We start from the raw sequence: 24,349 nt of genomic DNA on the forward strand, positions 1-24,349 counted from the left end.
TTTAAATTATGAAAACTTCTTTTTTTTTTTTTACTTTGCGTACAAAATAGTCAAAGTTCTAATGGAAACGACGCACATACTGTTACACTTTTTTTTTTTTTTTAACACAAAACATTTCCAAAAAAGGAATAAAACATTCTTTCAGTTCATTTGACAGAGAAGAGCTGGTAGTTGTGAGCTGGTCTGGTCAGGAACAGGGGAGCAGGTTTTTCAGAAATGAGCAGTGACTCTCTCAACGTCCAACAGATCCTCCAAAATCTGCAAATTAAAAAGATTAATTTCAAGTTATGTCCACTTAAAATATTAAATTATGTGCCAGTCATAACTGCACTGTGCAGCTTTTCTTTTGTTTTAACTTTAAACCTGAATTTTCACTTGAATCTAAACTTTGCTGTAGCCGTAGCCTATAGAATTAAACAGTTCTCACAATGTCGGAGGTGGTGCCAATCTTCTTGGCCAGTTCGCTGCGCTCCATGCCGCTGAGGTAGAGGTATTTATTCAGCAGCTCTCCATCTAGAATATTACGCACCGCGTTTTGGAGCGTCCGCCGGTCAGTGTGCAGCATCCTGAAAGCAGGTGTGAAAAGTCATTAACAAAGAATAAGGTGAAAAACAACAGAATATAGATCAAATTCAGATGAAAACAATGTATTTTCTTTATCTTTATTTCTTTAAAGTCACTAAAATAAGATTTCCCCCCGATTTGAATGGTTGATCTGAACAATACCAGATGCTGTTAACTGTTATCTACATACATTTATGTGCTGTGTACTCCTGCCAAACATTTATGTTTTAATTTTGGATTAGATAACGTTGGCTGATTTGATAATGTAGAAGTAAGAAGTACTGCGTGAAGTTATTGGATCAGTCGGAGAACAAGTCCTTAACTCCCACAACACACCACTGCAGCAAGTGGTTGTTTTTCCCTGTAAGGGATTAATTAGTGTGTACCTGAAGGCTTTGGGATTGAGGCCCGCGTGGTGCGGCAGCATGGTGGTCAGAGCATTCTGTAACATAAGCAACCTGCGATACGTCTTTTCCTGCATGGGCAACAGCAGACCAATCCCTCCATCCAGAGTGGCTAAATATGACAGACAGGTGGAATAAATTAACTAATATAAACGGTAGGTAAACAAATGTACAAAATGTGTTATTTTATCTGTGTTGTAAAAAAAATATTGATATGCTTTATAGCTGCCACTGACTATACAGAATTAGAAACAGAATATTAATCATTAATAAAAGGTAACAGTCAGTGCAGTTGAGTTCACCATGACTCATGGCCTGTTTTCAACAAGCAAGTGTGTTCGCTTGTCCCTTACCGAACCACGTGATGTGTTTATTGTCCCAGGTCAATGACTTCTTGCTGGCGGGGTCCAGAAGCCCCCGGCAGGGCATCCTCCAAAATGTGTTCACATTTGCGCCCACGTTAAAGTCGGCCCTCCGCAGCAAGCGCATCCCACCAAAGCTCTCCTTAGCTATAAACAACAGCACAACCATGTCACTTAAGATTTTATAGGAAAAAGGCTGTGACTATTTTGTATTAATTAATAAATAATTGTAAAATAAAAAATAAAAAAATCATACCTTCAGGGAGGTACATGTAGACCATAAGGTTTTTGTCTCGATCAGAAACTGAATTAAAACAGAAACAGGTATAGTAGGGGATTGAAAGTTATGTTTTTTTTGTTTGTTTCTAAAGAAAATTAAAGTTAAAAGAAAATAAAATGTTTCTATCATGATGTACAGCTCTATGCAACATACCCAGAAAGCCAAGCTGGTTGTTGTCAACCATGAACTCTATGCTGTAAACCTCCAGAGGCTTTGCATCCTGTAGAGAGAAGCAAAGAAACATCAAAACCAGCTGGTAATTCTAAATTATTGGTCAATTTGTGTCTGAATGGTAGTTTTAAGCTGGTTGTATGTAAAGGATATGTTAGGCTGTAATACCCTGCTGACGAGTGACAGAGTCTTGCTCTCTGGCTGATAGCGCAGCAGAGAGATACTCTTCATCACATCAGCTGCCAGGATAAAGTTCTTAATGCTGTACATCTGATGAATATACAGCTGTGTGTCTATGAAAGCCATGCCAGTCAGATCATTATCCTTTAGACTCCACAGGAAAATCTACAAACACACAAACCAAAACATGCAGAAACATACAATCAGAACACAGTACAGTACAGGTACAGAACAGTTGCTTACATGAGGCAGAACAGGGCTTACCAAACCTGTTCCAAGACACATTAGCTCTAATCACTACTTACAAGAACCTGGCTGTAGTTTGACTTATAAACTTTATAAGCTTATAACTTATAACTTTATAAACTTTGAATATATTTTTTGCATAATTAAGTCAATTTGCCTAGTTTTTGATGAAAATATATTTTGTCAAATAAATAGATAAAGTTTAAGCTGTCCAAACATTCTGAAACAGTTTCCCAGAGAGCGATTTAGACTAGTCTTGGACTACACAGACTACACTTGGAAGATTTTCCATCGAACGGAAAGTTTAGTCTACAACTAGAAAACTGCCCCTCCAACTTCTTTTATTTTTGCACAAAGCTAAAGAAATTCAAGATCATAAGACAAATATTAGAAGAATATATACATTTTAGCTTTTATTTTCTGATATCTAGTTGTGTTAAATAACCTTGAAACAAAATATCTTCAAAATACAATAAAACTAATTAATTAGCCATACTGTTTTAATACTTTTCAGAGAAGACTGTGTATATAAGGAGAAAAGCGTTACCTTCTGGCCGATGGCAGACACCAGGTAGCCGCTGCAGTGACACAGGGCAGTAACAGGCCCCTTCTGCTCCTTCTCATACAGCACTTTAAACTTGTTCTTGGTGAGTGGCTGCCCTGGCTCTGGGACTACTTCAATCACATCCAGAATGAGGATCTGTTTAGAGCAGGGAAAGATAAAGTAAGCTGTAATACTGTGTAATACTGTAATGCTGTGGGGTAGAAAAATGCCATTTGTAATGCTATGTGTACGCCATCTGCAGTTTTATGTCATGGTATAAAACAATATACTGTTTAAAGTTGTAATTTGAAATGCTGTCGCACAATGTTTTTAAATCCTGGATATGGAGTACCACTGCCCTACTTGTTATTTAGAGTTTACCCTAATTCCAATTAATGAACAAGCTTTCCTTATTTTTTTCTCTTCATTATATTCTTTCTTTTAATAAATAATATGATTTATGGTTAGTTATAGAGACACATTTTTTGAGGATAAAAGCCCTTTTATGCTTGCTTTTATTTGCTGGTTTGTTTTTTGATTTACCCTCTGATAAATGTCCTCCCTCTGCATCATGACCACAGTTACTAGAACTATGGTTTATTGGTCCTCCAAAGAGAGTAGTGGTGGGAAAAAAAAGAATACGCTTTGGCTGACACTGAATTTACACTGCTCAGTTGCGGCAATGCACAGCGATGTATCCCACTCATTTTTAATGGTAAACGTTGGCTCAGTCAGTCGCAGTTGTGTGGTGCATCATGGGTCTGACGCGCCGAGTCCAGGGGATGTGATGTGATGAAGAGTTGAACCGAGGTAAACTTTATGCAGAAGAATCCGTCCAATGCGATGTGTATATCCAATCAGAGAGCAGGTGTTTGCCTGCTGCGTGTCCACTGCGCAGTGTATAAAAACATTTTAGTTCTGCTTTCAAGCATTCCATAGAAGCATGTAACAGAAGTTTTAGGCTTCCCTGTACTTTATCTTAAGTCCTGCTGATTTACATTGACTCTGATCAACCTAATACAGAACAGAAAAAGGTTGCCGAGATTGTTGGGGTCTCTAGTGGGTTTTTAAAATATAATATATAATTTAATTAGAAAAGGTTTGCTTTTGTTAGCCTATATGCTGCTCAAGATACAGTTTTGAAGCTCAATCAAATATTTATATTAATTCGTTTATAGGGACTAATAATAGCTTGTATAAATTGAATTGGACGACGCAGGGAACGCCCTTGTAACGCCCACATGCGACATGGTGGAGGGGGCAGTGCGATCATGTGCGTTGATGCAACGGATTAGTGTAAATGCAGCATAAGACAAACTGGATGTGCTACAGCACAAAACCACTAAGACCAGCAGGTAAGTGGTACACCAGGACCAGGACTGAGAACCACTGCTGCGGTGTGTTAACATCATTTGTGTTCAGTGGTATAGTTTTTAATGCTGTGGTCTGTAAAATTGTACACTGTAATCTGAAACGTTAGTGTGTTTAGTGGTGTAGTTTGTAATGCTGAGGCATTTAACATTGCAGTTTGCAATACTGGGGTGTGAAACACTAGTTTTTAAAGCTATAGTGTAGAAGGGTGTAGTCTATGTAAAATGGTGTGACTTCGTAATGTAGTTTATAATGATATGATGTTAAACACTATCATCTGTAATTCAGGGTGTTATAAATGTATGAATTTATAATGTGGACGTACTCTGCCTCTGCAGGTGACCTCCTCTCCCTGCATTAAACAGGTTCCCAAAGCCACATAACCCTTCAGACCCGACACCGTCTCCTGACTCTTCAGAGCCACCGTCTTCATGCAGGTCACATGTTCCCACTCCTCTAGATCAATCCTGAAAAAAATTAAAATAAAGGTGTTAAATGTGCTGCCTAACACACACACACACACACACACACACAGTATACTCCTTTTAATTTTGCATAATCAATCAGACAGACATTACACCCTCACCGTGTGTTAGGAATGGCCTCCCAGCTAACTGGAGAGATGAGCTGAATGGAGAATTTCTCCTGCTGAGGATGAATGTAGCGCTCATCTGAAGAGAAAAACACACACACAGGTTATCACAACATCTGTATACTATCTATAGAAACACGTACAGAACTTTAGGTTAATGCAGCAATGATAGTGTTAGAAAACACACCCATACCAAACTGAGCAGTATGTTAATATTATTGCAGAGGTAGCTCAAGGTAAAAACAACTAACAACCAAGCCAGTGTTCACAATTTATTTCTGTCATCAGTGTTTATCAGCAGCACTCACCTCTCTCTATCGTCTCAAACTCCTTTTCCTCTCCAGTCATTCTGGGGATCCGTGTGCAAGGCTCATTAATGCTGCTGCACACGGCATACACCTATACAAACACACACAAACAGCACTCTCAATTAAATACACACCAACTCTTCTCTTAATCTACAGAATATACTCTGATATGTGAATTAAATACATACAGAAACATTATGTGCATTATTTTGTTATTTCCTTAGTTTATGAAAGTTTAGATAAGTTTATGACACCAAGCTGAACACATTTAAAAATTACCTCAAGGGTTAATCTGAGATTATATAATGTATGTGTAGATAATTATGTTCAAGTCACCTTTGATTCCACATGGTAGGCCACATAGTGGACTGTACATCTGAGTGGAATCTTCCGGACCGGCCAAGGGGCATCGTAAGAGAGGTACGTAGGTAACACGCTTATTCTCAATTCACCCTGTGAAAAAAAATACACACACACTTTAACCTAAATACAAACCATACAATCACATTGATGATCATCTTGGTCATACTTTTACAGCCTTTGGGGCGTCTAAACCTGTTTCTTAAATAGAGGAAATGTCTACACGGATTTGCGTGTCTATACGGATTTGTTAAAGTCGTCTTTATTTGTTAAAGTCGGCTTTGAGAGCTTTTTAATTGTTTATTTAAACAGAGGTAGCATTTGGGGAGTCTATACCCACTTGCTGAGGCAAGTAAAGCCTTTGAGGCACCTCTATCAAGTTTCGTAAACTAGAAATCACCTTTAAGGCATCTATACCTATTCCTTAAATAGACTGATAGTTTGAGACATCTATATCTGTTTTTAAAATGAGAACTCCTGTGTGAAATTGACTTTTGGTGTATTAAAACGTGATAAAAAGTACTTTTCTTTGTTGAATAGCCCTCCTCCGCTCTCCAGCAGTTTTCTGAGATCCAGTAATGTGTGCACTTTGCCCAAAGAGGCTTTAGAATGAGTAAGACGGTGCTTGTCTTGTGCCTGCAGAAAAATCTCTTTTTCCACAGTTATTCAGGCTCAAAGTAGCTTTAATCTTTATTGGTAGAATCCAGAAAGCCCTGATATTTAAAACGAGGCAAGAAATGTATTAAAACCCACAGTTTACATCTTATAGTGTAAGTAAATCTCTGGGCACTGCCATCTTAAATTTATGTCATAATAAGTCAACCATTGAGCACGAACAGTAAAAGATTTTGAGTAATGTTTATGTATTTTGTTGTTGGTTCTTTGCATTCTAATGTCGACAGTAACCAGATATTTTGGAATTCATGCATTTCCAAGGAATTAATTTTGCACTCTGCTCAAATATCCTACCTATTCATTCGTGCTTATTGTGATTTAATTCAAGATGGCGGCGCCCCAAGATTTACCTACACTATGGGATATAAACAGCGGCTTTTTACAAACTTCTTGTGCAGTTTTAAGGTTCTAAATGCCTTGTTGTAAATGTCAGGGCTCTCCCGATTCTACCAATTATGTGTGGAGCTACTTTGAGTCTGAAAAACGGTGTAAAAAGCAATTTAATTGCAGGGGCAAAATATGCTCCATCCAACTCATTTTAAAGCTTGTTTGGGCAAAGTGCACAAAACACTGAATTTCAGAAAGCTGTGGGAGAAAACAGGAAGGCTATTCAACAAAGGTTAAGTAATTTTTATCACGTTTTACTAACCCCAAAGTATTTTTCACACCAGAGTTCTCCTTGAAAGTAGACTTTATATGCCTTTTTGTGATATTTGTACCTGTTTGTTTTTAAGAAAAGATTCCTCTGATGCATCTGTACTTGTTTTTGTAAGTGAAGGAAGTCTCTGGAGCACTTATAACAGTTTGGCAACTATATTTGTTATCGTAATGTAGAGAAAAACTGTTTAGTATCCATACCTGTTTATTGAAATAGAGGAAGCCTTTGGGGCAGTTGACATTGTGGAATGGGGAGAAGGACTCAATTGCTCCGTCTATAGTCATGGGGTGAAGACGCATTGCCCCACGAGACGTCACAAACATCCAGTGAGGAGAAGGTCCACAGATAAACACCTAGACAACATATTTCACATAAACAATCATTATTGCTGTATAACGAGCATTTATATTACCATTATATTCAGTGCAATCAGGATAGGATAAACACTGTCATTAAGCAAACATACATTTGCATAAATAACTGTAATGTATATGTAATAAAGAACATTATTGTATACATGTAAAAAAGTATATATTAAACTGAGCCTGATAATAGATACTACAGGTTTACAGAACAGAAAGCCTTCCATCTTACTCCAGAGTATCCAGAGATGTCCTCAAAGTATCTGAATCTGGCCACGTGACCCTTGGCCAGTATGCTTTCATCCCCAGTACCCTCTGATTTCTTGTCCTTCTTTACTTTTACTTTCTTCTCTCTGAAGTTGATGTTGTGTGGCATCTGAGGAAAACAAAAACATGTGCATTTGTCTTAAATGCTTAAGTAAGAGTTTAGGAAGTTGTACTGTGTTAAGATGATTTCTGACCTTTTTAAAGCGAACTTTGAGGTTGCTCTGGGCCTGCTGTTGGTCATACGGAAATGCCTCATAGATGAGAAGCTCCTGATCAACATGAACCTAGAAGAAACAGAAACATAGACATATATAATTAGAAAAAAAATGACTGATCTAAAGACAAAACAAAACAAAACAAAACAAAAAAAGACTGCCATAAAAACACACACCAACAAATACGGACGACTATGGTTGTAGCCCAGAGACACCAGGTCAACCTCTTTAACCAATGGAATCTCTCCTTGTCGTGTCACTTCCTCCTTTTTCATCTCCCCCTGTGCAGCTGATTGTCCCGCTGAGCTGTCAACCAGCACTCGCTGACCAACAGGGAAGTTTTTCACCAGGAAAACCAAACGCCAATCTGGCAGCTGATAGATCTGAGGACAAATCAGGGAAAAGGAAGTTGTTTTTTTAGTCCTCTTACACTAAAATGTGTTTTGTTAATGATGGGACATCTATTTCTTTATACCGTATTTTTCACACTATAAGGCGCACCTAAAATCATTTAATTTTCCCAAAAATTGTCTGTGTGTCATATTTATGAAGTACAGCGTTATACAGGAGTTTCAGTGAAGTTTCTCCAGCACCAAGCAGTATTAGCATTACTCACTAACCACGCTAAGCACTAGTTCTTTCGTCCTTCAAAAGTGACCATTATCGGCATGTAACCTGCTGCTAACCCTGGCTAGCACTGCTGGAGCAGCATTTACATTAGCTGCTAACCACGCTAAGCGCTAGCCGCTAATGCTGCTGCACCCACCCTTAGAGAAAGTCTGGAATTCTAAGCTTACTGTAAATAAACCGAAGCACTTTACCCAAATAAACAGTTTTTAGGAGAGAAATCTGTGTAGATTAACATGAAGTGCTCGTTTGACTTAAAAAAAATGTTTTATTTAAAAATTACAGTTTTGCTTACTTAGCTTAGCTTAGTTACCCCACCACCACCAACATATAGTAAAATAGACCAGAAAGTAGATGCTTGTTGATGGTGTGCCTTATAATCTGGTGTGTCTTACAGTGCAAAAAATACAGTAAATATTTTTTTTTAGTTCTAACCTCCATGACACCATTCTCCCGGACTATCATGCACCAATGGGTGGGCTCCTGTTTTCCCTGGCCCCCTGGTCGCTCAGTATGTGATGAAGATGCTGAAGAGGCTCCCCGGCCAGTCTCATCTTTATTGGGGCTGGTCAGAGGGTTTGATTCTCCATAAAGCATCTCCTCTTCATCGTCCACCGTGTTACTGAGCACAGATACAGCAGGATAAAATTTGAAAGTCAATCTTTAGTTTATTAAGTAAACATACTACATGCAGTTAAACAGCTTGTTTATTTGGTGTAAACACAGTATGACTGACTGTAATCTATAAAGAAGATCTGTTGTAAAAGAAAAACTGTGAAACTTGTTTTGAGCATATTTATCCAAATGTGACAAAATCTGTCATCCTACACAGTAGAAACTGCTCAAGCTGTCACCTGATGTCTTGGATGATGGTCTCTGTCTCTGAATGGCTCCGGGCCACTGTTTCCTCCTTGGCCAAAAAGTTTACTTTGTTTTCAGTGGTAAACATCCCACTCACATCCCGATACGCACACATGGTGATCACACGTGATTGCTGTAAAAGGCAGAACACCAGCATTTAGAGATGGTAAGATTGATCTGCTATGCATCAATGCATATATAGTGAGAATCACACTGACCATGGGCTGATGTGATGTTAGCAGTGGAGAGCAACCTAACTGCTGGTTAACTAGTTAACTTTAGGGTATTGTATGTCTGAAAGTGGGCAGAAAGTGGGCAGGTGGTGTCGGAACAAATTATTTTTGTACATTACGTTCCACCTTAAACGTTGCAGCCTCTGCCATCTTTGGCACCATTTAAAGCAGAATGGGAAAGATAGCTAGCTAGCTAACTACGGAGACGAACTACAAGCAATACCTTTTAATGCTTGTTAAGAAGAAAAATAAAATAATACGCTAAAACTACACAGTAAACCATGGTAATATAGTGATTAACACAAAACACAGGGGTAGGGCTAAATGGTGGAGCCAAGGGGTGAAATGAGATTGGGCCTTAGATGAAGCCTTACACTAATTATCAAAAGGAAAGAGATTGAATAAACTGTGGAGAAAAACATTTCTGAATGTCTGTGTTTGCATCTAGAAACCTATAAAAGGTAGGTATTTCTGATAAAATGGCAAATTTTGTAGATATAAGGCAGGTGTATGTAATGAACAGGCAAATAAGCACATGATAAACAAACATGCAGGTCGACAGACCGTGTGAAGCTGTGGTTTCTGCAGCGCTAGCCGGTGGCTCTTCCCCATGTAAGTGTCACTTTTCAAAACAAACATGGTGACCACCCCTTCAGCCGTCATGATGACCACGTAGGGGTCAGCCACAGAGCACTGAACTATAGGAGAGCCCAGGTCTACCGGAATGAAGTGGACCTGGGTCACTGACAGAGAGAGAGAGACAGAGAGAATGATGAATGAATATTAGTTTGTTGCTGGAACACAGTACTCCATGTACTTTCAGACATATCCCACATGAAAAAAACATTAGATAACATTACTACTAATAAATAATCACTGCTTAGCTGTATTGGCTTGTTAATATGTTAGAATAAGGGTGATAATTCAAGTATACATCTAATTATATGTGATTCTATGTTTGTATTAATTAAATTGATCAGATATTTATTTGATTTAAGTATGCTTTATTTGAAGTAAGAAATATGCCAGGTATTGTCTTGTCAATGCTTAATTAATGTAACTGAAAGGTAATTATTTGTACAGTGTAAAGCTATAGCAAGTCTGTAGGTCAGCTAATAGTGTAATAAATCCAACACAGCTAAAATGAAAAAGTACAAAGATTAGAATCAGAAGAAAGCTTGTTCACTAGTGAGCAGGCACACACTAGAGAACTAAGGGTATAGTGAGCACACATGCCTGGAGCAGTAAGCAGCCCTAGCTGAGGATCAGTTAAATGCCTTGCTCAAGTGTACTTCATGTTTTGTCGGATCAGGGGAAAAAATATAATTTACATGTATTTATTTCCACCAATTCTAAATGTAGTCAAGCAGTCAGACCTGATTTTTTGGAAAATGCTTATAGGTAGAAACTACACTATTATGTCTATTAGAGACTACTGAACAACTGAGAAGACTGTGTGATAATTATGGCACCATGACGTATCTTGGCTGATCAACAGAATGTATATTTGAACTGAACTATGATTTTAATCATCAAGTTAATCCAAATTATACATAATTACAAATGTCCCTTCTGAGGACAATAAAGAATCCATCCATCCATCCATCCAATCCATCCATTCATCCAATCCAATCCAATCCAATAGATGAATTCTTAATCCTTACCTCCTTCCAGCAGTCTGATACCCATCGGCGATACCTGGATGATATATTTGTTTTCTCCAATGTTGCCAGCGTAAACAGTGGGTCCCTGGGTGGCAAAGCCACTCGTGTCCAGTTCCATTATCTCTTGCCCAGTCTGCAGGATCTAAACACACAGTCAGCTCAGTTTAGTTTAGCTTGCTGGTACACACATTTTAGTGCGTTTTTGATTTTATGACACAAATATAAAACACGTAACAACCACAAGTTAGAAAAAAACATAAAAAACAGTCTTAGATGCAAATTCATTCACCAAAGGTGAGCATAAAGACAGATTAAGATTCAAAATGTATTCTGTATTTATAAAAATAACAAGCTGCAATCGTCCTTCTCTGGTGACATTTTACAAAATAGGGTCAAGGAACTGTTAAGTTACTTTGTGTTCAGTTTTACAGATTGCATGTTAGAACTTAAATAAACCTGATTCTCAGATTGTGAGATTGTGAAAGAGGAATGTGAACATAGAGGCACACACACATATTCTGAATGTGTTTTTTTATTAAAGCAACATGTTTTTATGTGTGTGTACCATTGTAGAATCTTCTCTGCTCAGAATAAGGAAGCCATGTTTGTTTTTCTCATCCTCCACAGTGAGTTCCTGTTTTTCCTCTTCTGCAGTCTCACTCTCGCCCTCTGCTGGAGTTTTCTGGGTAAACAAGCAGAAGCCAGAACATTTTTATCACTGAAAATATGCAATCCCAATTATATTATTTTCAGTGGGGCAGACCTAATGTACATACAGTTAACATTATTAACTGGTTTTGTGTTTTGTACCAAACTGAGTACAAACTGAAACTCAAAAAAGCTGTTTCCATTTAAAACAACTGAATAAATGCTGTTAAGATCACCTCATCACCTGTTCTGAATGAGCTACTGATTTACCTTCTCTGCCTTCTCTTCACTGGATATGACTGTCCACATATCATGACACCCAGGCAGTTCAAAGGTTGTGACCACCTGTGGTCTGATGCTCCTCTGAAAAGACAGAATTAAATACAGCCATTTACTAATAGAAAGAACACTAGAAATAGTCTGTTTAAATCATTTTTAAATAAAAAAACATATATATTTACCAGAATGGCAACAACGTATTCATTATCTTGTGTGTTTGTGTGTAAATTCAATACAATACACTGTTTATGCAGCAGCACCAGTGTATCTGGTCATGATATTTTTGCTCATCAATGTAAATTTACTGCATGTACACAAACACAGCACACAACTGTTCTGTTTCTTGGGTGTTTTAAAGGCTTCTCCGAGTGTCTCTGAGGCAGCCCTGGTAAACCCAGAATTCACTCTGGCACTGACACTCGCCCTGAGGCAGACGGGCCTTACCGCCACAGGGCTGCGCTCTGTGCACTGACTGTCACACACACACACAATACTAATACTAATACTTACACACAGCAGACACATGCACAGAAGACTCTCTTACACAAGCATACATCCTGGGGTGTGTATAAAGCTTTTAACTCTTACCTGAAGTACGGATAGGGCTCCATTCTTGCCATAACCAGAGCACACCACCACCTCCAGATCTGGCTCAGGGTTACTCTGGAACTGAGGGAAAATGAGGACCTTCTTTTACTTCAGGTTTACTGTAAGTTTATTATGTACACATGGCTGTGTTTACACTTTCAATATAGTTGGCTTAAGAAATGATCCTGTGGAAACATTTGTGACTCACTTAAGGCTTTACTCACATAAAACAGATTTAAGAAAATCGCTAAGCATTAATAACCCATATAGAAACACTGTTCAACTCAATGGTTCTGCCTCATTTAACACCACTGATTCAGTTCAGCAGTAAATTGCCTGAACAATGGGTGTTAATGCATGTAAACCACAAGACTTCAGGAACGCAGTCTAATATTTTTTTATATTTTAGTTTTAACCCATACCTCTTCTGACAGGAAGGCCGGCTCTCCCATAGAAGCATTCACACATGGTCCAATGTTCAGAATACTGTCACAAACCTGTAACACACAGATTAAAATAGGCAGACTAAAATGTTTTCTGACTCAAAATTTTGTCTCAATACTACAGAATATATTATGGTCTTTTCACAGTTAATAATCCGATAAATAACATTTTGGCTGGGATTTGCCCACAGGTACAATAAATGGTATTCATCATAACACACAACTAAGTGTTGAATTTCATTCAAATGAGTGTTCCATAGCAAATAATGAAGTTATGTTGTTGAATATGATTTAATATTGACAGTGTAAAATCATACCTCAAAAGAGTAGGTGGCCAGCTGAGTGCCTGATTGAGCTTCACTACCATACACCTCAATCTCATCCAGTTCATCTGCCAGGGACACTTTTCCTGCTACACACACACACACACACACACGCACACACATACATCACACTATGGTGAACTATGTCTTGCTGTATGCCTCATTTAAACCTGAATGTCCAGCAATCACCAGAGACACAAGCAACGCAGTGTTTTTTTTTTAAATTTATTTCTCAAGCATGGTGCAACTAGACACAGTAATAATGTCTTTCTCATTAAAAGCAAACATTCCAGTCCTACCAGTCCAATTACTGTCCACTCGCTTCTTTTTATTTGGTGGTTCTTCCTGTAAAACATAAAAGACAGAAAAAAAAAATAAACACAATGAGCCTGAAATTTAATGTATATGTAATTTCAACTTTAATCTGCAATCCCAAACTCATCACACACACCTGTTTGTCCTTGTCCTTCTCTTTATCTTTATCTTTGTCTTTGTCTTTGCCCTCCTCCATGGGAGTCTCCTGCAACTTCTCTGTGTATTTTAGAAGCAGAGAGTTACCCAGTCTGGATCCCAAAAACATATAGCCTGGCTCCATGGTAACCATCTGAACAGAGAGAGAGTGCAGAGATTAACAGCTGAAAAATAACAGCATAGCTACACTGTGCATACTGCAGAACTTCAGAGGCTCAGCATCACTTACACACGTGGTCAGGACACTGGCAGCAGCTTTATCGAAGTGAAACGCTCTCACACTTCTCATTCCATCGGTAATGAGGGTCAGTACATAACTAGCAAGAAGAGAAAGAACAAGAACCGTCTGGACAACATAGATTTAAATGAACTACAATATTTATAATGTGGTTGCACATGAAGAGAACACAGAATTCATGAAATAGCCGTATGACTGATATATCACTGTATAAATTGTGAGGTGTTATATCGTGAGTGAGGCTGAACACTGGCCAGCATGCTCATGGCTGGGCAATGTAAATTACTGGAGTTTGACTGAGGACTGATGTCAGATAGTGGGTGCCAAATGGATGGGACATTCATATTCGGATTCCTTATTATTGCAGACATTTAACATTCCTCAGTCCACAGTGTTACATGTGTACCAGGAATAGGGGTGTGCCATATTGTATCATCGGTAATAATATTGCCAACATTTTTTAATAATGTTATTGCAACAGTACCCTGAAATATTTTGATATTATTTTAGGAAAATAAAACTTTTAATATTGTAAAACCTTTCTTTGGTTGTAGTAGAAGGTAAAGATAGATAGATAGATACTTTATTGATCCCCGAGGGGAAATTCTTGACATCCAGCAGCAGGTATGTATAGTCCACAAAGTTACAAAAAGATAAAATATGATACATATAAAAACAAAATAAAAAATAAAATTAAAAGTATAAAAGTACAGTCTTTAGTGTGTGTGTAATGTAAAATGGAGGTAGTGCAGTTGAACACAATAGACAGTGAACACCAGTTGATGTGCAAAAAGTAAGGATAACTGATGTCAGCCATACAGAAAGTGCAAATACAGTTATATAATAATTTAAATTTAGCAGTGCAAATGATACGTAAACAGTAGATGAATGATCTAGTGAAAGAACTACTAGTGCAAAATAGGGTAGAACTATAAAAATAGTGTTATAGGCATCAGCAAGACTGAGAGTGTGACCATAGATGGGGGTGTGACCATGGTGTGGCCAGAATTGCCGGAATGAATAAGTGTCACAGAGACTTCAGTTTGCTGTGCTGAGAGGAGTTGAACAGTCTTAAAAATTGTCTTAAAAAAGGAGTTGAAAAATCACACTGTTCTCATTTCCTGTTAAATATCTTCTAGAGACTGATTATATCTGTCCAGTATCTGTCCACCACATAAAGTGTATTCTGTATTCAGTGTATTCTTTACACTGTGGGCATCAGTGCCCACAGTAGACAGAAAATAAGGGTCACACTGAATTTAAAAGACCCCACACACAAATTCTGCAGGTCAGCCAGCACTCTTTTACCTTCTATTGGACATGGCAAAAGTCCTGCCCCACGATGTCTGGTATGCCAGTGCAGGGTTTCCCGCAGCGTTCATAGTTAGGGATGCAACCTTGACAACCCATTTCTCTCTCCTCATTGACTAAATAGTTACCACAATTGCCACATATCTGTCCTATTTGTACAAAAACAATTTGGAATGGTGCCACCTTTATCCTAAATTGTGAAAGTAGTACTTGCAACTCACATTTCCCCTCCTTTAAGAGAGATGACCATTTTGTCCGAGCTGATAAAGGCAGCCTGAGAGCAGTCCAGAGACAGCCTCACCCCCTCTTGAACCCCTGAAAAACAGTAAAAAAAAAAAATAAAAAAAAAATTAAATAAATATATTAATTTTTTTTAAAAATCAGAAAAATGCAGAACAAATTCCAAAAATTGTTCTTTCTAAGAAGATTTAAGCATGACAACAGTATGAGAAGCTTACGGAGAGGGAAAGCTGTGGTTCCGTTGGTCTGGCTGTTGAGCGACACCCCAAAAGGCGGGACACTCTGGTTAAGGTACAGTAAGGAGTTTACCGCAAACACCACCACACCACCTGCAACATCAAACATGGCTTTAGAGGATCTTCTGATATCTCATATCTGTCTCTCTGCTATACGACACACCTTAGACAACTCTTAAGCACATTTTACACCAGTAGACATGGCATATCAGCATCTTAGGGGGAAAAAAACATCTTATATACATTATGAAGATTTTGACCAAACTACACCTATAAAAATGTAATCTCAATCATGACTTTAGGACTTCATAGAGCTCTGCAGGAGGATTAATTCTCACCAATGGGTTTGGGCACAGCCATAACCTGAGTGCAGTCGAAGGGCAGATTACAGAGTGACCAGATGACAGGGTGAACCTTCTGCATGATATTCAAAGAGATGGCAACAATGCTGCATGTGTCCTGACGAACAGCCACTCGCCTGTAATAAACCCGAAAGAAGACAGACTTAGAGAATGTGTATTCCAAAACCATGCTTTCTTCCTTCCCATCCAAGTTTTTTTATCTAATGATGGAATAATTTCTTAAATCTGATTAACAGACCAGAAGACTTACCCAGGCCATGTCTGGTTAGGCTCATAGAGAATAAGCAGAGTGGGCTCATAGTAACCATGCAGAAACTTCATATCGATAATGTTCAGGAGTTTTTCATCTAGCTCACGTACATCAATGATGTAGCTGGGAAGAAAGCTGGACTTTTGTCTGCAGGAGGAGAAATGTATAAAATGGTCAAACAAAGCCAGGACCCAATAAAACATGGTATTTATATTTCTAATGGTTAAAAGTTAAGATCAATTGTAGCAGCGGCTCTCAAGACCTACTGGCCTTTTGAAGTTCTAATGGCCTTCAAGATCTGATCATGACCACAACTGCACAGTAATGCCTCATCTTCACCTGATTTGCATTTGAAGACTTTTAAAGTTATGTAGTAAATGAGTTGTTCATACCCTTCTCCCACAATTCCTTCCTGTTCATCGGTCAGTGTGTCCTTTCTGAAGGGCAGAACCACGAGCTGTGTGCCGTACACCAACATTACCGCACAGCGGTTCTCTGGGTCCACTCGCACTATAGGGATGTGCACATTCTGCACAAAACCATCCTGTGAAACAATATAATAGTTAGAATTTAGTCATATTTAACATTAACGATACATTTTACTTAAAAATGTATTTAAAAAATGAAACATACCCTCAATTCAGGCTCTTCAAAGAAGTGCAGTGAGAGAGACTTCAGGTCATGTGTTCCTGGGTCATACTCTACCACAGAGAGCTGTCACAAGAAAACAGACAAGAAAAGACATATATTTTTATTAGACTTTGATAATATATATATATATATATATATATATATATATATATATATATATATATATATATATATACACTGCTCAAAAAAATAAAGGGAACACTCAAATAACACATCCTAGATCTGAATGAATGAAATATTCTCATTGAATACTTTGTTCTGTACAAAGTTGAATGTGCTGACAACAAAATCACACAAAAATCATCAATGGAAATCAAATTTATTAACCAATGGAGGCCTGGATTTGGAGCCACACACAAAATTAAAGTGAAAAAACACACTACAGGCTGATCCAACTTTAATGTAATGTCCTTAAAACAAGTCAAAATGAGGCTCAGTATTGTGTGTGGCCTACACGTGCCTGTATGACCTCCCTACAACGCCTGGGCATGCTCCTGATGAGGTGGCGGATGGTCTCCTGAGGGATCTCCTCCCAGACCTGGACTAAAGCATCCGCCAACTCCTGGACAGTCTGTGGTGCAACGTGACGTTGGTGGATGGAGCGAGACATGATGTCCCAGATGTGCTCAATCGGATTCAGGTCTGGGGAACGGGCGGGCCAGTCCATAGCTTCAATGCCTTCATCTTGCAGGAACTGCTGACACACTCCAGCCACATGAGGTCTAGCATTGTCCTGCATTAGGAGGAACCCAGGGCCAACCGCACCAGCATATGGTCTCACAGGGGGTCTGAGGATCTCATCTCGGTACCTAATGGCAGTCAGGCTACCTCTGGTGAGCACATGGAGGGCTGTGCGGCCCTCCAAAGAAATGCCACCCCACACCATTACTGACCCACTGCCAAACCGGTCATGCTGAAGGATGTTGCAGGCAGCAGACCGCTCTCCACGGCGTCTCCAGACTCTGTCACGTCTGTCATGTGCTCAGTGTGAACCTGCTTTCATCTGTGAAGAGCACAAGGCGCCAGTGGCGAATTTGCCAATCCTGGTGTTCTCTGGCAAATGCCAAGCGTCCTGCACGGTGTTGGGCTGTGAGCACAACCCCCATCTGTGGACGTCGGCAGTGTTGGGAAGTAACGGATTACATGTAACGGCGTTACGTAATCAGATTACAAATTATAAGTAACTGTAATCCGTTACAGTTACTGCTTCAATAAATGGTAATCAGATTACAGTTACTCTGCTAAAATAAAAGGATTACATTGCGGTACTTTCCTATTTTTGCTCTTCCAACACTGACAAAACGCAAATAACATTTTGCGGTGAAATCGCTCTGATATGAAAGGGAACTGTCTGCCCCTCGTCCCATCTCGCTGCACACACACACACAGGGAGGAGGGGCAGACAGCGGCTCCGCACACACAACGAGACGAAATTAACTGACATTTTGGTCAACGAATAAAAACAAGAAGAAAATGTTTGGCAGGGACGAAATCCAATCAGAACTGATTTAGTTCTGTGAAAGGTAGGGATCAGTTAGGAAGAGATCCAATCACTGCTACTTTAGCGAAGGTGGAGAGGCGGGATAAGCGGGGTACTCATCCAATCAGTACCCGCCTCTCCTGCAGTAGCGCCGCGCGCTCAGTTACAAACCCGGGAATTAACCTGTCCTTACGGAGCTCGATTGGAAGTTAACTCGACAGTGTTCAGCAGGGAGAGAGAGAGAGAGAGAGAGAGGGGAGAGGCGATATATTTCTCCTTTGACGTCGCGAAAAACAAGATAACGTGTAAACCGCGTGGAGCGACTCCATCTCCGGTAAAAACACCACTAATCTTTCAGCTTCTGCAGACCAGAGTCCCACAGATCTCCATGCAGAGATCCGCGTTTTAATGCTGATGTTATTTCATGAGCTGATGTGTTTAACTCGGCAGTGCACTAAAACACAGAACTGATACAGAACCCTAACTCATTAAGATCAGATCATCTGCTTAGTCTCACAGTGGGAAAGATATAGCTAGTGTTAAAGGAACAGGTCAGAAAGGAACTCAATAATATATCCAAAATAAAACAATAAAATAAGTGAATCTATGAACCTAAAAGTCTGTGTAAAGTTCCTTACAGCACTTTCTCATAAGTTTCTTACTTTAACTCATGAAGTCTCTCAGTACATCCTGAGAGCATCTCTACAGGACAGTGTGTGAAGGTGTGTTTTTTGATCTCATTTATAGACTGTAGCTACAGTAGGTGTGCTGGGTTAGTGCTGGAGATAAAACTAGATCATTTAAAAGCTGTTTTTGCATCTACAGATCTGTTTAAACTATAATTTAACTATTCAGTTGTTTTATGACCTGATTTCTAGAGCAAAATTTTAAATGTAAAATATATATAGTCACACACCTATAATAATAATATACATTAAATCATATATAAATATATTTCACATTCAAACATTAACAATATTACTCAAGTGGTTATTAAACGTTTCATTTCGTATACGTGTAGAGTTAATAATTCAAGGGAACTGATGAAAAAGCATTTACATTTACACCCTTTACATTTTAGTCGACTAAATTTACTGTAATTTTAGTAGACTATATTCTTATGGCATTAAGTCGACTAAAACTAAGTTGACTAAATTACTAAATTGTGACCAAAACTAAATGCTATTTTCGTCACAAGACTATAACTAAGACTAAATCAAAATTTGTTGTCAAAATTAACACTGGTGGCAAACCTGCAAGTAGATAGCTTACAGTTGTTGTTACATTGTTTGGTTTTAAATTGTTTTATTATCAATTTATAGAAGTGTTTCATAAAATTGTTTGATGAAATGGTTTCATAAGTATTTTTATAGAGTGATTGAAAAGGCTTTTTTATTTGTTTATCTATTTGTTAACTGGAAAGAAAAATAAAAGAATAATATGCAATATGTGGTTGCTACATTCATTGAGGCTTAAAAAAACCACAATATTGTAAGTAATCCAAAGTAATCAGATTACGTTACTCACTTGAAGTAATGTAACTGATTACGTTACCAATTACATTTTGAGTGATGTAATCAGTAATCTGTAAGGGATTACATTTTAAAAGTAACCTTCCCAACACTGGACGTCGGGCCCTCATACCATCCTCATGGAGTCGGTTTCTAACCGTTTGTGCAGACACATGCACATTTGTGGCCTGCTGGAGGTCATTTTGCAGGGCTCTGGCAGTGCTCCTCCTGTTCCTTCTTGCACAAAGGCGGAGGTAGCGGTCCTGCTGCTCGGTTGTTGCCCTCCTACGGCCTCCTCCACGTCTCCTGGTGTACTGGCCTGTCCCCTGGTAGTGCCTCCAGCCTCTGGACACTACGCTGACAGACACAGCAAACCTTCTTGCCACAGCTCGCATTGATGTGCCATCCTGGATGAGCTGCACTACCTGAGCCACTTGTGTGGGTTGTAGAGTCCGTCTCATGCTACCACGAGTGTGAAAGAACCACCAACATTCAAAACTGACCAAAACATCAGCCAGACAGCATAGGTTCTGAGAAGTGGTCTGTGGTCCCCACCTGCAGAACCACTCCTTTATTGAGTGTGTCTTGCTAATTGCCAATAATTTCCACCTGTTTATTCCATTTGCACAACAGCAGGTGAAATTGATTGTCAATCAGTGTTGCTTCCTAAGTGGACAGTTTAATTTCACAGAAGTTTGATTGACTTGGAGTTATATTGTGTTATTTGAGTGTTCCCTTTATTTTTGTTTGAGCAGTGTGTATATATATATATATATATATATATATATATATATATATATATATATATATAATATATATATCACTGGTCCTTTTCTATCAACTACAACTGATACAGCTAAACCTTACAGTGCAACATGTGTTGTTTCTGCAGTGCTAGATTTAAAAAAAAAACTTACTCTACCACAACAGATCTAATTTTACCTTGGCATCTTTGAAGCTCAGGAGCAAAGCATCTCTGTTGTTCCCTACAAGCTGAACGCTGGCCATAGACATTACATTTCCAAAAAGAGAGAAGGACGCCACCTGCTCCAGCTTCTCCTTACGGCTCTTCCCATCTGATAGTTTTTCTGCTTTTGCCGGATTCTGAAACGAATAGTAAAAATATTAAAATAAGTTCATACACAGTGTAAAGTTCAGTGTATAAAGCTATACTGCAAGGCAGCTTTACAGATATAATATAATGACACAATATGTACCCAAACTAATAAGTAGCTGTATATGGGTTTACAGTTACAATGACTATAACCCTATCCGGACCAGATTAGTTTCTCAGGGGGTCCTGGGGTAATTTTCTCTCTTATGGATGGTCCGCTGTTCAAGTGGAAATGGAAGAGCTACTGAACGTGAATAAGGTTGCATTCAGCATCAAGAGCGTTGGGAAGGTCAGCATCATCACCTCACCTTAATCCCATGCACACAATTTATCCCCAACTTGCCATCATTCCAGACAACACAGGTTCACTGCTCCCATCTTAATTCTGAATAGACAATGTACCCCCTCTAATCCATACCTGGCATTAAGCATGGTGCCAACAAGCTCATGTTTATCTGCTGCAGAGTCCTTTTTTATTTTCTACATACTGTACTTCTGTGCAGGCACAAAACAATGATGATGAGGATGATGTATGTGTGTATTTCCATGTCTGTATCAGCAATGCATCATGAATGAGCTGAAAATCTTTTTGTTTTCCCCATTTTCTCAAGGCCAATTGTCCCAACCATCCCAATGCAACTCAGCTCTATATCCCCCATCGCAAGTGATCCCTCAACAAAGGAAGGTGAAGACTAGCACATAACTCATCCAATACATGTGAAGTCACCCACCACTTCTTTTTAAACTGCTACTGATTTAGCATTACCAAGTAGCATCACAGCAAACTCTGAGGAGTCAGCTCAGGGAAAGAGCACCATCTACCCACCCAGAGAGAGCAAGGCCAGCAGATAATGGCAAGCTGCGTGACCGGGATTCAAACCAGCAATCTCCTGATGATAGTTACAGCACCAAACAGGAGTTAACCACAGTCTTGGACTTCACAGCATGATAAATAGAGACTTTCTTTTAAAACAAAGAACAAAGTCTACAACCAGGCTTTATCCCTGTCCAGGAAACCTTCTCCTGTGCAACACTCTTCTTTTAAATCAGTCTCTCCTCTCTAAATGCTGTATAGTCCAGGACCAATTTTTATCCCTGTACAGGAAACCTGGTCCTGTACGACACAGACTCTCCAGTTAAAATGCTGTAGATAGTCCAGAACTAGGCTCAACCTTAATCTGAGAAACAAAAGAGTTGTACAACTTACTTCAAAGTCATGAATAATCCTGTAGACGTAGAGCTGAGACGTTCCAGCCACTACCAGGTTCTTCTCTTCGCTGGATATAAAGTTGCAGTAGACGGAGAACTCCAGCCCGGTAGGCTGGTGGGCCTGCCGGTACACAGCATACATCCTGCAGCCCCCAGCTCAGCACCTGAAGAGCAGCCCGCACATATTAACCCTTTCACAGGCCAGCATTTTTGTCAATTTTCTGCCTGATTTTACACACCTTAATCTTGAAGATTTCTATTCAAGCATTACATAAAAAGCTTTCAAGGTTGATAATATACATTACTACAATTTCTAATTGTAATTGTGATAGAAATTATAAAAAAAAAAAAAAGTAAATCTGCAACTTTAAAAATGTAATGAATAACAGTCATAAAATTGTCTCTTTCCTTAACTTAATTTCAAAAACAGTATTTTCCTAAATACAAATCAAGCAGTTCGGGTCCTCCAAATCTTTCGTTTCATTACAGTTGTCCAGTTTTTATGTTTTTTTTTTTTTAAACCTGCAGGATTTGGGTTTGATTCCTGTTACTGATCTGAAATTATTAATTGGAGTAGAAAGTAAACAGTCATCTTCTATAAGTGTCCCGTAGGAGATTTCAGAGCCCTCCAAGTTTTTAGAATGAGACCAACCTATTTTACTGCAGAGAAAAAATGTTTTGTATCATTTACACTTGTACCCTGTATACGTTTCAATGCACCTATTTTAAAACTAATTTAAACAAGTAGCTACAATAATTGCAGCTAGATATAGGCTTAAAACACTCAAATTTGTGTCTGTATATTAAGATGTAGGAGAAGTGGGTCTTGGGGGGTTACTGTGTTGTTTACATTCACGGCAAAACATCTCTCAAAACTGCGAATCTTAAATTAGCGTCTTATTGAGATTGGATTTTAATTTCTAACTACAACGACAGCTACAGCAGTTTAGCTGTACATTGTAGCTACAATCGTTAGAAAGGTTAATTAACTATTTGCCTAGCTAACTAACCAGCGTTAACGAGATTAACATTTAAGGTGGAGCAGAAGATTAACAATATAAAGTAAAACTAAGCTTCACTTTCAAACTAGCGACCATTACAAGCGCCAAACACATTCTCTATTACAAAACGTCTGCAGATAAAAATTGTGTTTTATTATACAGACGAAATAACCTACAGCATCTGTCTTCACTTCTTCACTCAGAGCTCCACACGCTTCTGCTCATATTAGCGTGTTAGCCAGGTGCTAGCTAGGTTAGCTAACATGCTAATGCTAACTTTTATTAGTTTAAAACACAAGTAACTCTTAGCTCCTTCACTCTCGGAACAACAGCACCTTACAGCTTCCACCTTTAACCCTCTCTGTGTCCCCCCCTCTGCAACAAAATCACATTTTTAGAGGAATTACCAGCAGAACAGAAACAGCTAGCAGCCTAACAACAACAACGAGTCATTCATTACACTTCCCACAATGCCCGGCTCCAGTCAGAAAGGGTCTGTTCCAATTTGCGCGTTGTGTACACTTGTGCACTTTCTAGTGCACTTTCCAGGTTTGACTCTTAATTACCTTACGAAATTTTTGTAATCCATACTTTACTAAAGTATTTTTTGACAACTTTTTTACATTTCTTACATTTTAAAAATAGATTTGTTACTTCATTTGGGCTTGTTTTTATTCGGGACTCTTATTGTTTAAAAAGAATAGTATACAATATAATAAAATGTATTTGCATTCCCATTTTTAATGGGCAGATATGCAGCTGAAACAGGGATCCTAGTGCATCCCAAAGTGTTTAACATTAACATTTTAATATAACATTATAATTACTTTGGCTTTAAGAAAATTGTTTATCTTTGTTTATTATTTATAGACTGTCCCTTTTGAATACCAGCTTTTGCTTGTTTTTATAATGTAGAAGTTATGTAATGGTACTATATTCATTTTAATGTGAAATACTTTATATTTCCTTTATTTTTTATTTCATTTCTTGACCACACTGATAAAATCACCTTTGACAAACCTTTGTCACCACAATACAATGACAATAATA

At 38.6% G+C, this 24,349-nt stretch overlaps 1 protein-coding gene across 2 annotated transcripts; it reads right to left on the reverse strand.

Moving 5' to 3' along the window:
- cpsf1 (cleavage and polyadenylation specific factor 1) lies at positions 1–23,808 on the reverse strand. Of its 2 annotated transcripts, none has more exons than XM_049476377.1 (37): positions 23,707–23,808; positions 22,297–22,462; positions 20,918–21,079; positions 16,967–17,047; positions 16,726–16,877; positions 16,334–16,480; positions 16,060–16,199; positions 15,704–15,814; positions 15,467–15,560; positions 13,926–14,013; positions 13,677–13,829; positions 13,525–13,570; positions 13,220–13,314; positions 12,882–12,956; positions 12,460–12,540; positions 11,863–11,955; positions 11,510–11,626; positions 10,945–11,086; positions 9,845–10,023; positions 9,041–9,180; positions 8,622–8,808; positions 7,736–7,942; positions 7,539–7,628; positions 7,310–7,453; positions 6,916–7,068; positions 5,359–5,475; positions 5,023–5,113; positions 4,709–4,793; positions 4,448–4,589; positions 2,755–2,907; positions 1,950–2,126; positions 1,764–1,830; positions 1,587–1,634; positions 1,322–1,477; positions 951–1,080; positions 428–566; positions 1–258 (listed from the first exon to the last, which is right to left on the reverse strand). In XM_049476377.1, exons 2-37 carry the CDS (start codon positions 22,438–22,440, stop codon positions 211–213), a joined length of 4,374 nt encoding a protein of 1,457 aa, XP_049332334.1. In that variant the 5' UTR covers positions 22,441–22,462; positions 23,707–23,808; the 3' UTR covers positions 1–210. The 2 variants fall into 2 exon arrangements, with proteins under 2 accessions (XP_049332334.1, XP_049332335.1); XM_049476378.1 differs by lacking the exon at positions 23,707–23,808 and adding an exon at positions 23,476–23,622.
- Between the last annotated feature and the right edge of the window lie 541 nt (positions 23,809–24,349).

The sequence above is a fragment of the Astyanax mexicanus genome, chromosome 3, assembly GCF_023375975.1.
Source record: "Astyanax mexicanus isolate ESR-SI-001 chromosome 3, AstMex3_surface, whole genome shotgun sequence".
In the NCBI taxonomy this organism is placed as follows: domain Eukaryota; kingdom Metazoa; phylum Chordata; class Actinopteri; order Characiformes; family Acestrorhamphidae; genus Astyanax; species Astyanax mexicanus.